This window comes from Mauremys reevesii, linkage group 4, assembly GCF_016161935.1.
Source record: "Mauremys reevesii isolate NIE-2019 linkage group 4, ASM1616193v1, whole genome shotgun sequence".
NCBI lineage: Eukaryota > Metazoa > Chordata > Testudines > Geoemydidae > Mauremys > Mauremys reevesii.
The window spans coordinates 3,433,697-3,446,286 of NC_052626.1; the positions used below are offsets into that span (position 1 = coordinate 3,433,697).

Below are 12,590 nucleotides of genomic sequence, written 5' to 3' on the forward strand. Positions count from 1 at the left end.
AAGAGAAGAGTTACTAGGATGATCAGGGAACATAGGGCCTGTTTTATGAGAGGAGACTAGTAAAGCTTGGCTTCTTTAGTCTAGCAAAAAAGATTGAGAAGGGATCTGATTGCTCTCTATAAACACATTAGGGGCCAAACACTGGGGAGATGAAGATGATCTATTTAAGCTAAAAGACGATGACACAAGAACAAATGGGCATAAACTGTCTATGAACAAAATCAGACTGGAGATTAGAAGGTTTCTAACCATCAGAGGGATGAGGTTCTGGAACAGCCTCCAAATAGGAGGAGTTGGGGGGGTGGGGAAACAACTTAATTAGTTTTAAGAGAGAGCTGGACAAATCTGAGTGCTATTGTATGATAGGGTTGCTTGTGATAGGGTGGGGTAGGGCTCAACAGCCCTGAGACTCAGTGCTGGTTTATAACTTATGTTCCTAAAAGCCTATGTGCTTCAGGGTTTCACCCAGCCACCTGCAGAGGTCAGAAAGGATTTTTTTGTGCCTCCCACCCCCCAAAAAAAATTATTTTGGGTTTGTTAGTTATATTATCGCCTTCCTTTAAAGCATCAGAGATAGCCATAGCTGGAAATGGGAGATTGGATAGGGAAGGCCAGGGCTCTGAGATGGTACTGAGCGTTCTCTCTTTCAGGTGCTTGGCTCGCTGGTTCTTGCTCACATGCTCAGCGTCTAACTGATCACCCTGTGTGGAGTTGGGAAGGAATTTTCTGCCAAGTCAGATTGTCAGTGACATTAGGTTTTTTGTTTGGTTTTGTTTGTTTTTTGTCTTCCTCTGCAGCATGTGGGTCCAGGTCACTTCCCAGGATTATCTGGGTATATCTCACTTCATCAATTCCAGGCCATTGTGAGGACCTTGGTCCCTCCTGTTCCCTGCCTGCTTGTGGCACAGAACAGTCTAGTCTTCTGTGGGCTGTAATAAATTGGTCTAATTTCAGTTGTTGGATTTAATGTATATATGTGTGCGCCGGGGGGATGATGGTGGTGATGGTGACCTGTGGTAGACAGGAGGTTAGACTAGATGATCTCGTGGTCCCTTCTGGCCTTAAACTCTGACTCTGACTTCTGCTCTGACTCAGTTTTTGTTATATGAGTAATAGTCCCTATTTTTAACATTGCTTTCAGTGTGTTCTGACTTGACTGGCAACCCAATCTACATGGTGCATACTTCCCAGATAAATCAGTTGCCTTCAAGGCATCAGAAAAAAACTTGGAGTTGTCATCCCCTCAAGACTTATACAGTAAAATTCCAAAGTGTCTTTCAATATAATCTTCAAAATAATCTTCAGCACTTTTAAGATAAGGACAAGAATTCTTTAACATCCAGAATAGGAAGCTCATGGTAGTGGATGATGCATTGCACAGCAACATGAATATCTTGTCTAAATTTGGCCTGTGAACTGTCTGAACAGTCCATATTCTCAACTGTACCATCTAAGTTTAGGTCAAGTTACAATTGACCCACAACATGGAAGGCTGTTTTTATTCCCTGTATGATGCTATTAGCTGTCCACATTCCAAGTTTATGTCAGCAAAGAGCTTATAAGGTTCCCCATCCTGAGCAAATTTGATGTATGCTGACTCTCAGTGACAGAGCTTTCAGCACAGTATATCAACAAGCACTGTAATAAATCTACTTTTTGGTGTACTTTTTTGGAGACATTTTTTCCCAAAAGACATTGTGGTTACCTCCTGTGAGTGGGTGTTTATCCAAGGTTAGACCACTTGTGCCTTGCAAGTCGGAGTATTTCAATTTTAGAGATTTTAAAATCATGTCTAGCATCTGTGTAAACAAGGTTAAACAAGAGCCAGCATTGGAATCTCTTCATGCTACATTTTATGTAGAGTAATTGGAGCTTCTTGAGAACAGAGTGACGTTTTCTGCTACCATGCATTTCACCCAAGAAGCAGAGTAGTTGTGAACATATAGGGGAATCTAGAATGGTTTTACATCATCTTGCAAGAGCATTGCCATTATCAGAAACCTCGTCATACTTTCTGCAAATTAAACAAAACATTGAATCTTTTAGACATGAAAACCATGCATGCTGGGGAAGTGTTTTAGCTCTAAGTTTCTCATGTTCTTTATACTCTTCTGTGTTGTGTGCTTTACATTTAGTTTGCCAGGCTTTCAGATGGAATTTTGAACACCCCGTCCTGCACCCCTTCCCCCCCCAAAAAAGAGCAATTGATCCAAATATTGACAATTTTAAAAAATGAAGTCTGTCTACATAATTTTATAAAAACATGTTTTAAATAGTGTGTAAATAAAGGATTGATTTTTAAATGGTGCCTGGCCCTGGCAACAGCAGTTAAATCTGGAACTGCAAGATTGTAGTGTTACCTGCTTAATTTAGAGAGGCCATCTCCCACCTAAGATCAAATCAAGTTGTATTTTTGCAGTTTCAGTAAGTAATCAAGTTGTAGTATGTTTTGTCTTGGTTAGGCAATTTACACTATTGTTTACCTTTTGGGCAAAAATAAAGATCGTTGAACTAGGTGACTGCAGCTTACAGTCTTTGTGCTTCCTCATAAAATCAAAGAGACTCTGTCTTGCAGCAGCTCCATTGCTGCCAAGTTTGCAAGACTCTAAGGGTATGTCTGCACTGCAATTAGACACCCGTGACTGGCCCATCAAATGTCTACACTGCAGTTAAACAGCCCCTAAGTCTAAGCCCTACAAGCCCAAGTCACTGGGCGCGGGACCGCTGCAGGTTTTTATTGCAATGTAGATATACCCTTAAACGTGCTACACAGACTTGCTACTGTCTCTGGAAAATTAAACTGTTGCTCGCCTTTGAACTATCTGACTACCTGAAAAGCTTGCATCAGCTCTCTCCATGCTTCAGTCACCACAGACCACTGATCTGAGCACTAACAGACAGGGCCTTCAAACTGTGCTTCAGCTTCAGTTATGCCCTAGGGCATTTCTTGTGTAACTGACATCAGCTAGGTCTATTACCTTCGCTCTGACTGGGAGTTCTGTTCTATTGCTTTGCTCAGCCACTTCTCGTCCTTTTATGCCAGAGTCAGCTCAGTCTTTGCACCACTCCCACTCTCCTCTCTGAGGATGGGCAGCTCAGCTGCTGTGCCTAATATCACTTAGTCCATCTCTTCTATTGCTGCATTGTCTGCCAGGCAGAATGATGTTTTTACTTGTCTAGGAGCACTTCTGTTTAGCCTGGCCTTCCAGAATGGAGGACTTTTTGCTCACTGGTGCTGCGACATTACTCTTGCTCTTACATATTGCATCATCCCCTGCAACTCTGTTACTTACAGAGACTCCTATCAAGTGCCAAATCCACTTAAAAATTGCCCTTTTAATGTTGATAGCATTCCATAGATTCTCCTCCAATCTGTCCCTTGATCTGTTCCCTTCCCTGCCTGCTCGCTAAGTTCCTCCAGCTTGGATCTAGTCCTTGTCTTTCCCCTCCAGTCCATGCAATAGGAATTGTTCCTCTACTTGTGCTTTACTTCCGCCAAGCCCACAAGTCACTTCTTTTCTTTAAGTCTCTCTTCTAAACGTCCTTTTTCTCTTTAGCGTGTGACTGACAAGCTATCTATGTATTGTTTAGAATGTCGTACTGTTCTGTTCACAACTAAGGTCTGTAAGCGCTGTGCTAGCCCCAGTATCAAATTTCTATCTGGAGGCTAAAATAACAAAATTGGGAAGAGAGGCCTGAATATTCAGAATTGCATGTGTCTAATTTGCAGTTGTGCTTCCATGTAGATACATGGTTGGGTGCGTGCTTTTGAAATTTTGGGTGAGAATTTTCTGTTTGCATGAAGGAGTTTTTAAAGGATAATAAAGATGCTGATTTGTTTTATTTTAAATGACTCTATAGATTGGTATCCTTGTGTAGAATGTTTTAGAGCACAATAATTTGTTGCTAATAAAGTTAGTGACTATGTTTTCTCATCTTTAACATAGATTACATTTAAATTAATGTTCACTTTGCTTTAAAAAGGCACTTTTTAAAAAGAATAATGTTTTCCATCAGCATTTGCAACCTTGTTGTCGCAGTAGTGTGCCAATGTAGGAGGGCCAGAAATTAAAAATGACTTGAAACAAAAGTGAAATTTATTCTTCTATTTTAATTGTGCATTCTAGTGTGTATGTGGTATGTATATGAGTAGGAATAAAATGAAGTTTAATCCTACAGTCTCCTTTTAAAAAGTTTGGTGCCATGGAGTGGAAATGGACATCTCTTTGTACAAAGTTAAAATAAGTATCTGAATTTCAGCAGTTGGTCAGTAGAGCAGAGTTGCAGCTTGAGTGGAAGAATTTAAAACACGGGGCTTTCAGTAAGCATTGAAAGAGTGAGAAAATATAGCTTAGCTCTTTCCATGGGTCATTAGTGACCATTTGTATCTGACTGTTTCTTCTCTAGTCATTTGCACACTGCAGTGAGAAGATGCACAGCCCAGCACTTATCAGATGTGGTGGAACGAATGGGACCAGGACGGATATTATCTGGAATTAAGGATGTTACTGACAGGATTTTACCTGCCGTAGCCAAGTTTGCGCAGGATGGCTCACAAGAAACAAGGTCAGTAGGTAGTAGTATACTTTATATATAGCAAATAACTGTTCCAGATGGAAATTAAAGATTAGTTTCATTCTTTAACTTGCTAAACTAGCGTTTTTTCACCTTTTCATGTACCTAAACTAGCTTCTCTTGAGTGTGGTTTCTCTGAAGGAGGTGGTGAGGGCATATGAATATCTGACAGTCTTTCTGCACTTAGAAAATTACATTTTAAGATATGTTCTATTGTGATCAATTAGACATATGGTAATGGTCCAAATTTCCCTAATATTTCTAGGTTAATATGAAATGGTTTGCTACGATTTTAGGTACTATGGTCGAAAGATGCTCTTCAGTATGATGACTCACCCAGACTTTGACAAAATGCTTGAAAAGTATGTGCCGTCTAAGGATTTACCTTACATTAAGGAGTCTGTCACCAGTCTACGTCAAAAGGTATATGGAAAAGCTTTCATCTAACATGTTAGAAAAAATAAATGTAGGGAGACTAAATGGCTTATGGGATCTATAAGGTGATACAAGGCCACTGGTAAGCCACTGGTCAGATGTACTTTTTAATACAGCCATTCTTCTGGAAACAAAGAGTGTAAGCCATACCTTCCAGATAGATCTGTTCCTGTAAAGCAGTGGCTCTGAAAAGGACTTGGGGTTCATGCTGAATAACCAACTGAACACAAGCTCCTAAAGCAGTGCTGTGGCTAAGAGGGTCAGTGCAGTCCTTGGATGTATAAATGGGGATATAGCAGTAAGGAGGTGGTATTACCTCTGTGTATGGCATTAGTGAGACCATTACATGATACTGCGTTCAGTTCTGGTATCTGCACTTGAAAAAAGATACTGAAAAACAGGAAGGGGTTCATGAAAGAGCTTCAAAAATTATTTAAAGTCTGAAAAACACTTTGCAATGAGAGATTTCAGGAGCTCAGTCTTTTTTGCTTATCAAAGAGAAAGTTGAAGGAAGACTTGATCATGGTCTAAAACAGGGGTCGGCAACCTTTCAGAAGTGCTGTGCCGAGTCTTCATTTATTCACTCTAATTTAAGGTTTTGCGTGCCAGTAATACATTTTAACGTTTTAGAAGGTCTGTTTCTATGTCTATAATATATAACTAAACTATTGTTGTATGTAAAGTAAATAAGGTTTTTAAAATGTTCAAGAAGCTTCATTTAAAATTAAATTAAAATGTAGAGCCCCCCGGACTGGTGGCCAGGACCCAGGCAATCTGCTCACGTGCCACAGCTTGCCTACCCTGTGTTAGACCCTCACCCTGTGTAAGTTATCCCCTACTAGAGGGTTATAAAATTGAGCAGACAAATGCGTAACAAATCCAACCACGGGAAAAATTTAACAGTGATTGTATTTAACCATTGGAACAGATTGCGAGACGATAGATTATCCATCACTTAATGCCTTCAGTCAGGGTTGGCTGTCTTTCTAAAGGATATGTTCTAATTCAAACACAAGTTATTGGGCACAGTGCAGGAATCACTGGATGAGGTTCGATGACCTACATTATGCAGCAGGTCATATTAAATTATCATGATTGTCTCTTCTGGCTTTAAAATCTGTGAACCTGCAGGTCATTGTTTCTCATCTGGTGCAGGTCAGTAGTGCACAGCAATCTCTACTGCTGTGTAGCCCAATGAATAGCCATTTCCCTTGTGGAGAGTCATCCACATCACACAAAGCACCATGACAATTGGCACCAAGTTATTGCTTGTTGACTGATTCAGTGGCAAGGCCAAAGACTGGGCCTAAAAATTGCCGTGTCCTCTTTCTCTGCAAGAGCTACTCCCTTCTGAAGAGAACCGAGGCATACATTTCACAGTGCAGTGTTGGGGAAGCTTGTTAAGACTTCAGTATCCAGTGGTGTCAGTCTGACACCCTTCAAAAACAACTAATGGGCATACCAATTTTAAGAAAGGAAAAGACAGTGAAATACTTTCATCATTATTTATTAAATGCCACTTTTAGCAAGACAGAGTTCTGTACAACATAAAAGTAAGTTAAAATACACAAACAAAATTATAATCCTCTTTAAATCCAAAGAGTAAACATATGGGTATAATGTAATAAATAAAATAATTAATAAGGGGTCAGTAGAGGACATCTGGGATGGAAGTTATTTTTAGGTGCTTTTTTACAAGTAGGAAAGAGAGGGATTGAGTTAGATCTGTCGTTGGGACAAGTCCCACGCCATAATATCCACTGCAGCTAAGGCATGATTGCTGGCTTCAGACAGTGTTGGGATCCTTAAATGATGGGCAAGATGAGGCTCAAAATTTTGAAGACAACCTTTAAAACCAGTTATCTTTATAGTCAGTCTGCCACTTTAACAGCCAGTGTAAAGAATGCAGAGACAGCGTAATATGCTCACATTGCTTAAACCTGAGCTGATGTGTTGCTGCCTCTGAACCAGGAACAAATGAAAGAGGAGACCTGCTAAAATGGAATTACAATAATCCTGCCTCATGGATAGGAAGGAGCATGTTGCTTTGCGGAGGGCACATCAGAATAAGTAAGGGTGTAGGTTGCACAGATTGCACAACCAGAATAGACACTTGGAAATCACTTCTGACACATGGCTTTCATTAGAAAGGACCTGATCAAAAAGGACATTGGGGTATGTCTACACTTCAGTTAAAAACCCACAGCTGACTCAGGCTCACAGGGCTCGGGCTAAGGGGATGTTTAATCGAGGTGTAGATATTCAGGCTTGAGCTGGAGCCTCTGGGACTCTCTCACCTTGCAGGGTCTTCGAGCCCAGGTTACAGCCCATGCCTGAATATCTGCATCACAATTAAACAGCCCCAAATCCTGAGCCCCGGGAGCCTGAGTCAGCTGGCATGGTCCAGCCACGGGTTTTTAATTGCAGTGTAGACATTCTCCAGGTTTCTTAATCTGGTCCACAACTTCTGAACAAGTTCGCTCAACAAACAGGCAGTTGAAACCTCCTTCAACAGCCTCCACCGAACAGGACAGGTTTCATTTTGCCACGGTTTAAGATAAGGTAGTTTCAGCACAATTAAATGGCTTTATTACCCAGACGCTGTCCAGGATGAAAACCAAATCTGTGGGACCCAAGAGCTTCCATTGTCCATCATCCAGCATACCAAAAACCCTTTACCATGTTCAGAAATACTGCTGCCAAGAGGTCTTGCAGCATGTTAGGCAACTTCTTTGAGAGATGTTGTATTTCACATTTCTGATGATTAGTGTTCAGGGGCTTATCTTTATCTTCTATGGCTCCTAGCACATAGCTGGCACTTTAATATTCAATAATGAATTCTTAGCTAGAAAAATATGTAGTTAAATCTTGTATAATTTATTATTAAAACATTTGTTTTTACTGATGCACCCTGGGGGATGCAACTACTGGTAGGTTGCTGCTTTTAAGGGACTTGTGGTAGTCAGTTCCTTTGACTGCCCAATGTTCTGTACCTTGTGTGATGACTTGAAAAGCGAAATTAAAAGCGTAAAACAAATGAATAATTTACAGTGAGGAGCATAAAGTGACTTACAATACAATAAAATTGCAAGAGATGTAACTGTCCCTCAGTGTTTTGGTGTAAGTACTTGTTTCAGTACTATGGAACAAGATTAGATGACAGGGAATAAAAAGTCCTAAATAATGTCTACACTACTGTTTTCACCACTGTCAACATTTAAGCAGCTGCAGCAATGATGAATGGCATGTCCAGGTTTTGCCAGTGTGCTCACATGCTGAGAGAGCAAACTAAATCACTGAGAGTTTTAAGCTCAGCATGGAGAACCTAGTTTTACAACCAACATTAGTCCATCCCTTTTAGGGTATGGCTACGCTTGCAGCTGTACAGCGCTGGGAGTTTAAACCTGTCTTCGTACAGCTGAGTAGGGAAAGCGCTGCAGTCTATTCACACTGACAGCTGCCAGCGCACTGTCGTGGCCACATTTGCAACATCTGCAGTGGCATTGGGAGAGGTGCATTATGGGCAGCTATCCCAGCATTCAAGTGGCTGCAACGTGCTTTTCAAAAGAGGGGGGTGGGGTGGAGTGTGACAGGGAGCGTGGGAGGGAGAGAGTGGATTTTTGGAGCCGACACTCTGTCAGCACTCTGCCTTGCAAGTTCTGACCCCCTCCCGCACCCCTCTCTCACTCACTGAAAGCAAACAGCAGCTGATAAGCAGCCTCCCCAAAACGGACTCTCGCTCCCTCCCGCGCGCCGTGCCGCTTCTCTCCTCAAGCCCCCTCCCTTTCCCTCTCTTCAAGCAAACACTAGCTGTGGGCGTTCCAAAAGGAGCCCCCTGCCTGCCTCTGCTCATTCACAGCAAACAGTAGCTGTGTTTGTTTTTTTGATAAGCAGCTTCAGGAGCCCGGAGTTCACAACAAAATAGAGGCATCACAACAAAACAAAGAGAGTAATCTTTACTTAAAAGGATTATGGGAAGCTTCCGGAGGTCAGTTACAGCGTACTAAGATTATTCCCTGTTTACACTGGCACCCCAGCCCTGCAGCAGCAGCGCTATACTCTTTATTCCTCTCGTGGAGGTGGAGTACAAGCAGCGCTGTAGCCAGGGAGATACAGCGCTGTATGTGCCTTGCCAGTGTGGACAGGGAGTGAGTTACAGCGCTATAAAGCAACTAACAGTGCTGTAACTCTCAAGTGTAACCAAGGCCTTGGCATCCAGACATGACTGTACTGTACTTACTATTTCAGAAGGGTTTAACAGAATACAACAGGTATTCTTTTTAAATCCTGGTTCTTAAACCAAGTGGATTAATTTAAAATTGCCCCATAAAACCAAGTAGTTAACAGCTTCCCAAAAGGAAGAATTAGAAATTTGATAGTTGGCACCGAAACTTGTAACATATTTAATGGGATAGAAAAAACTCTGTATTCTAGGTATCTGCACAGCTCAGACATTTAACCCAATAATTGCAGAATCATTAGGAGCTTTTAAATGTGAAGATGGCAGTTTGACTCATCACTTTCAATAAATTGCATAGGGGAAAAGTCTGTTGTGACTTTCTCCTTTGAGGACTTAAACCTGGACAGGGATCAAGCAGTGGCAGTTGATGGAGTTTAGCTTTGGGTAGTTTTGGCTATCACCAGTGGATGTAGCTTTGGCATATAAATCAGGAAGGCTGGAGGAGAGGATAACTTAAAAAAGGAAATGAAGAGGTGAAATAGCAGTGTTTTAAGTATCTTTCCTACTTATGTGAATTTAATTAATAAGAATAAATAGTGAGTTTACAGTCTTGAATCTTCGCAGTGGTGAATAATGTTAATACTATGGATAAATGGTCATTTTATTTTGTAATGTAAAATGTTATTGCTTTGGAGTACAGTAGAAACAGATTGTGTTAATGAAAAGACACAAAGCGAATCTAATCTGTAATTGCTTCGGTTGCAACAAGTGAACTATTCGCTACTGCAGTTTGATCAACCATTAGGCTTACTATTAAAGAGCTTCCAACACCACAGGACAGTACTGGGTAACCGCTCGTTTACTGTCATATTTGCAGGGCCTAGGAGAGATGCCTCTAGACACACCGTCAGCCAAAGGAAGACGTTCTCATACTGGGAGCATTGGACATTCAAGGTCATCATCCATTTCGAGAGACGCTCTCAATATCACTGAAAGGTAGAATTGTCTTGCTAAATTGCATACTCTATTAGTAATTAATCTCCAGGGAATATTCTTTGCAGTACCACTGGGGAGAGATTGTAGCAGTGTTCATAGAAATATTTGTCAGATTTGAATGGAACTTAAAAAAAAAAAAAAAAAAAAAAAAAGTTGGTAGAACTTGATGTCTCAAGTAAATACTTTTAGTTAGGCTGTCACTTCTTACTAATAGCTAACTTACTGCTTTGTGCAGTTGGGTGCTAATTAACTCACCGATTCCCTATGAAAACACATGTATCTTATGAAGGAGCATTTGTCGTGCCTTTTGTTCACATACAGTGCTTCACTATTACTGTCAATGTAGTTTAAAGGTTTTACTTTTTCTGTGCATGACATTGGATTAACTGAAGTTCTTAGTGGTGGAGCATATCAGTAAGAATATCAGTACATATGTTTTATAGTGTTTAATCATTAATCTGATAATGACTGAACTCCACTGGAGAAGTTAAATTATTGGCTGGGAGGCTAATACAAAACAATTAAAATAAGTTGCATAAAAATTCTACAATGGGCTCTTTGAACTCTTGTCAACAGTATTCTGATTATACCCTGAATAGTCCATAAGTAATTGAGCTGGTCAGTGGATAACGTGTCTGATAAAAATCACTAAATGGCAGTATTGTCACATGATAAAAATAGAGGAGTACGCCTCAAGTTTACACAACTCTCATATTAATCATTATAATACTGACCCTTGTGTTTTTGACAATCCAGATTCATCACTGGTATAAACTATTTAGATTCACAAGGGGAATGCTACATTGTGGGAGCTACTACCCCAAGCATTGAGAAGACAGATACTTATTCAAAATACTGATAATTGTTAGGAAATGTGACAAAGTTAGGTGTGGCTAAATACATTTTAAAACTACAGGCGTAAAACAAATTGCAAGTAGAAGCAAACAGTTTCTGGACCCTTGAGGGCGTATAAACTGTAGCAAACCAATTACTCAATACTCTTGAGCACCCAGTAAAGCAGTATAGATCCTGAGCTAATACACATATACAGTGTACTAAATTATATATGGAAAATTGCATTACATATGCTAGATAGATAACTTTTCTGTATCCAAAACATCTGCTATCTGTGTACCAAATATTCAACAGCTGTTTTGCCTTTAATCTGTGTTTCCTGATTTGTAAACATGGCCATGTAGAAGAATAACCATTTGAAATATAAATCATTTATATATAATACACAGAGCATGGACTCTACATTGGATTGAAATGTGATGTTTGATATTTTGGATACTCGTGGAAAGTATAATAGTTTTCCTTCCTGTTTTAATCATCTCTTTTAGGCTACATCTACACAGCAGATGAAGGTGTGATTGTAGCACAGGTAGGCATACTTATGCTAGCTTTAGTCTAGCCGGTGTGGGTAACAATAGTTTTAAAGATGTGACAGTACGGTCTTCAGCGTAGGCTAGAACCTGAGTACAAACCCATCACACCTTCACTTGCTTTGTAGACATACCATTAGAAACGATTTTGAAAAAAGAGAAGAAAGGTAGAGGTCCAAGAAGCAATATTAAAAGTATACCGAGTAAAAGGAATTGCTCATGAATTTGTAATATATTTTATTGTTCCTTTGTTAAATATAATTCTTCTTTGAGTATGTGTCAGTGTAGATCCCCCTGTAGGTGTGCATGCACCTCATGTGTACAAGGTTGGAGTCTTTTGAATAGCATTGTCCATTGGAGCCACATGCGAAGGTCATAAACGGTGGCTACAGACATCTCTGTTCCCTTGAATTGCCTGTGGCAGCAAGATAGAACCAAGCAGGTGTCTAACCCATTACTATAGAGCTTCAAATTCATCATTTTCTTGATTACTTCAGTGTAGAGAATTTATCTTCACTCTTATCCCCTATTTTCTTTACTTTGGATGTTGCAGGAAGAAAAGAGTAGTTCCCCACACCCGTGTGGTGGGGCGAGGCTCTTTGTGCTAACATGACAGACTCTAAGCCATCAGGGTTCAAACTGTGCATTGGCATCATTCCCCTCACTGACAGACACAGCCATTGCCTATTCTTCCTGTGGGAGTGCTGTATCCCAAAGTGCGTGGTGTGTTGATTGTTTTCCTCCAGGACCCGCAGTCCGGGGAGGCTTGGCTCAAGTTGCATCTGGTTGAACAATCCATACTGGTCACTTTGGATCCAGAGGAAACAACCACCACCCAAGTGGCTATGAAAGAGTTGGCATTGGCCAGCACTCCCTTGAACAGGCACCACGCCCTGGGGTCAGGCAGCAGAAGAAAGGCAATGAAGAGGACACTGTCAAAACTGGTGTCCTGGGTCTACCCTCACTTGAAACTGGCCGGTTTCAAAGTGAGGACCCGCATGTATTCTTCCCCCACCCTA

The 12,590-nt window shown here is 40.7% G+C and overlaps 1 protein-coding gene across 1 annotated transcript in view; it reads left to right on the plus strand.

Annotated features, from left to right (window-relative positions):
* Nucleotides 1–12,590, plus strand: part of TOGARAM1 (TOG array regulator of axonemal microtubules 1) — a 79,399-nt gene that overhangs the window by 47,742 nt on the left and 19,067 nt on the right. The window contains exons 18-20 of the mRNA XM_039533707.1: nucleotides 4,408–4,566; nucleotides 4,872–4,998; nucleotides 10,068–10,186. Of these exons, the coding sequence (XP_039389641.1) occupies nucleotides 4,408–4,566; nucleotides 4,872–4,998; nucleotides 10,068–10,186 (405 nt within the window). The remainder of the gene's footprint in view (nucleotides 1–4,407; nucleotides 4,567–4,871; nucleotides 4,999–10,067; nucleotides 10,187–12,590) is intronic.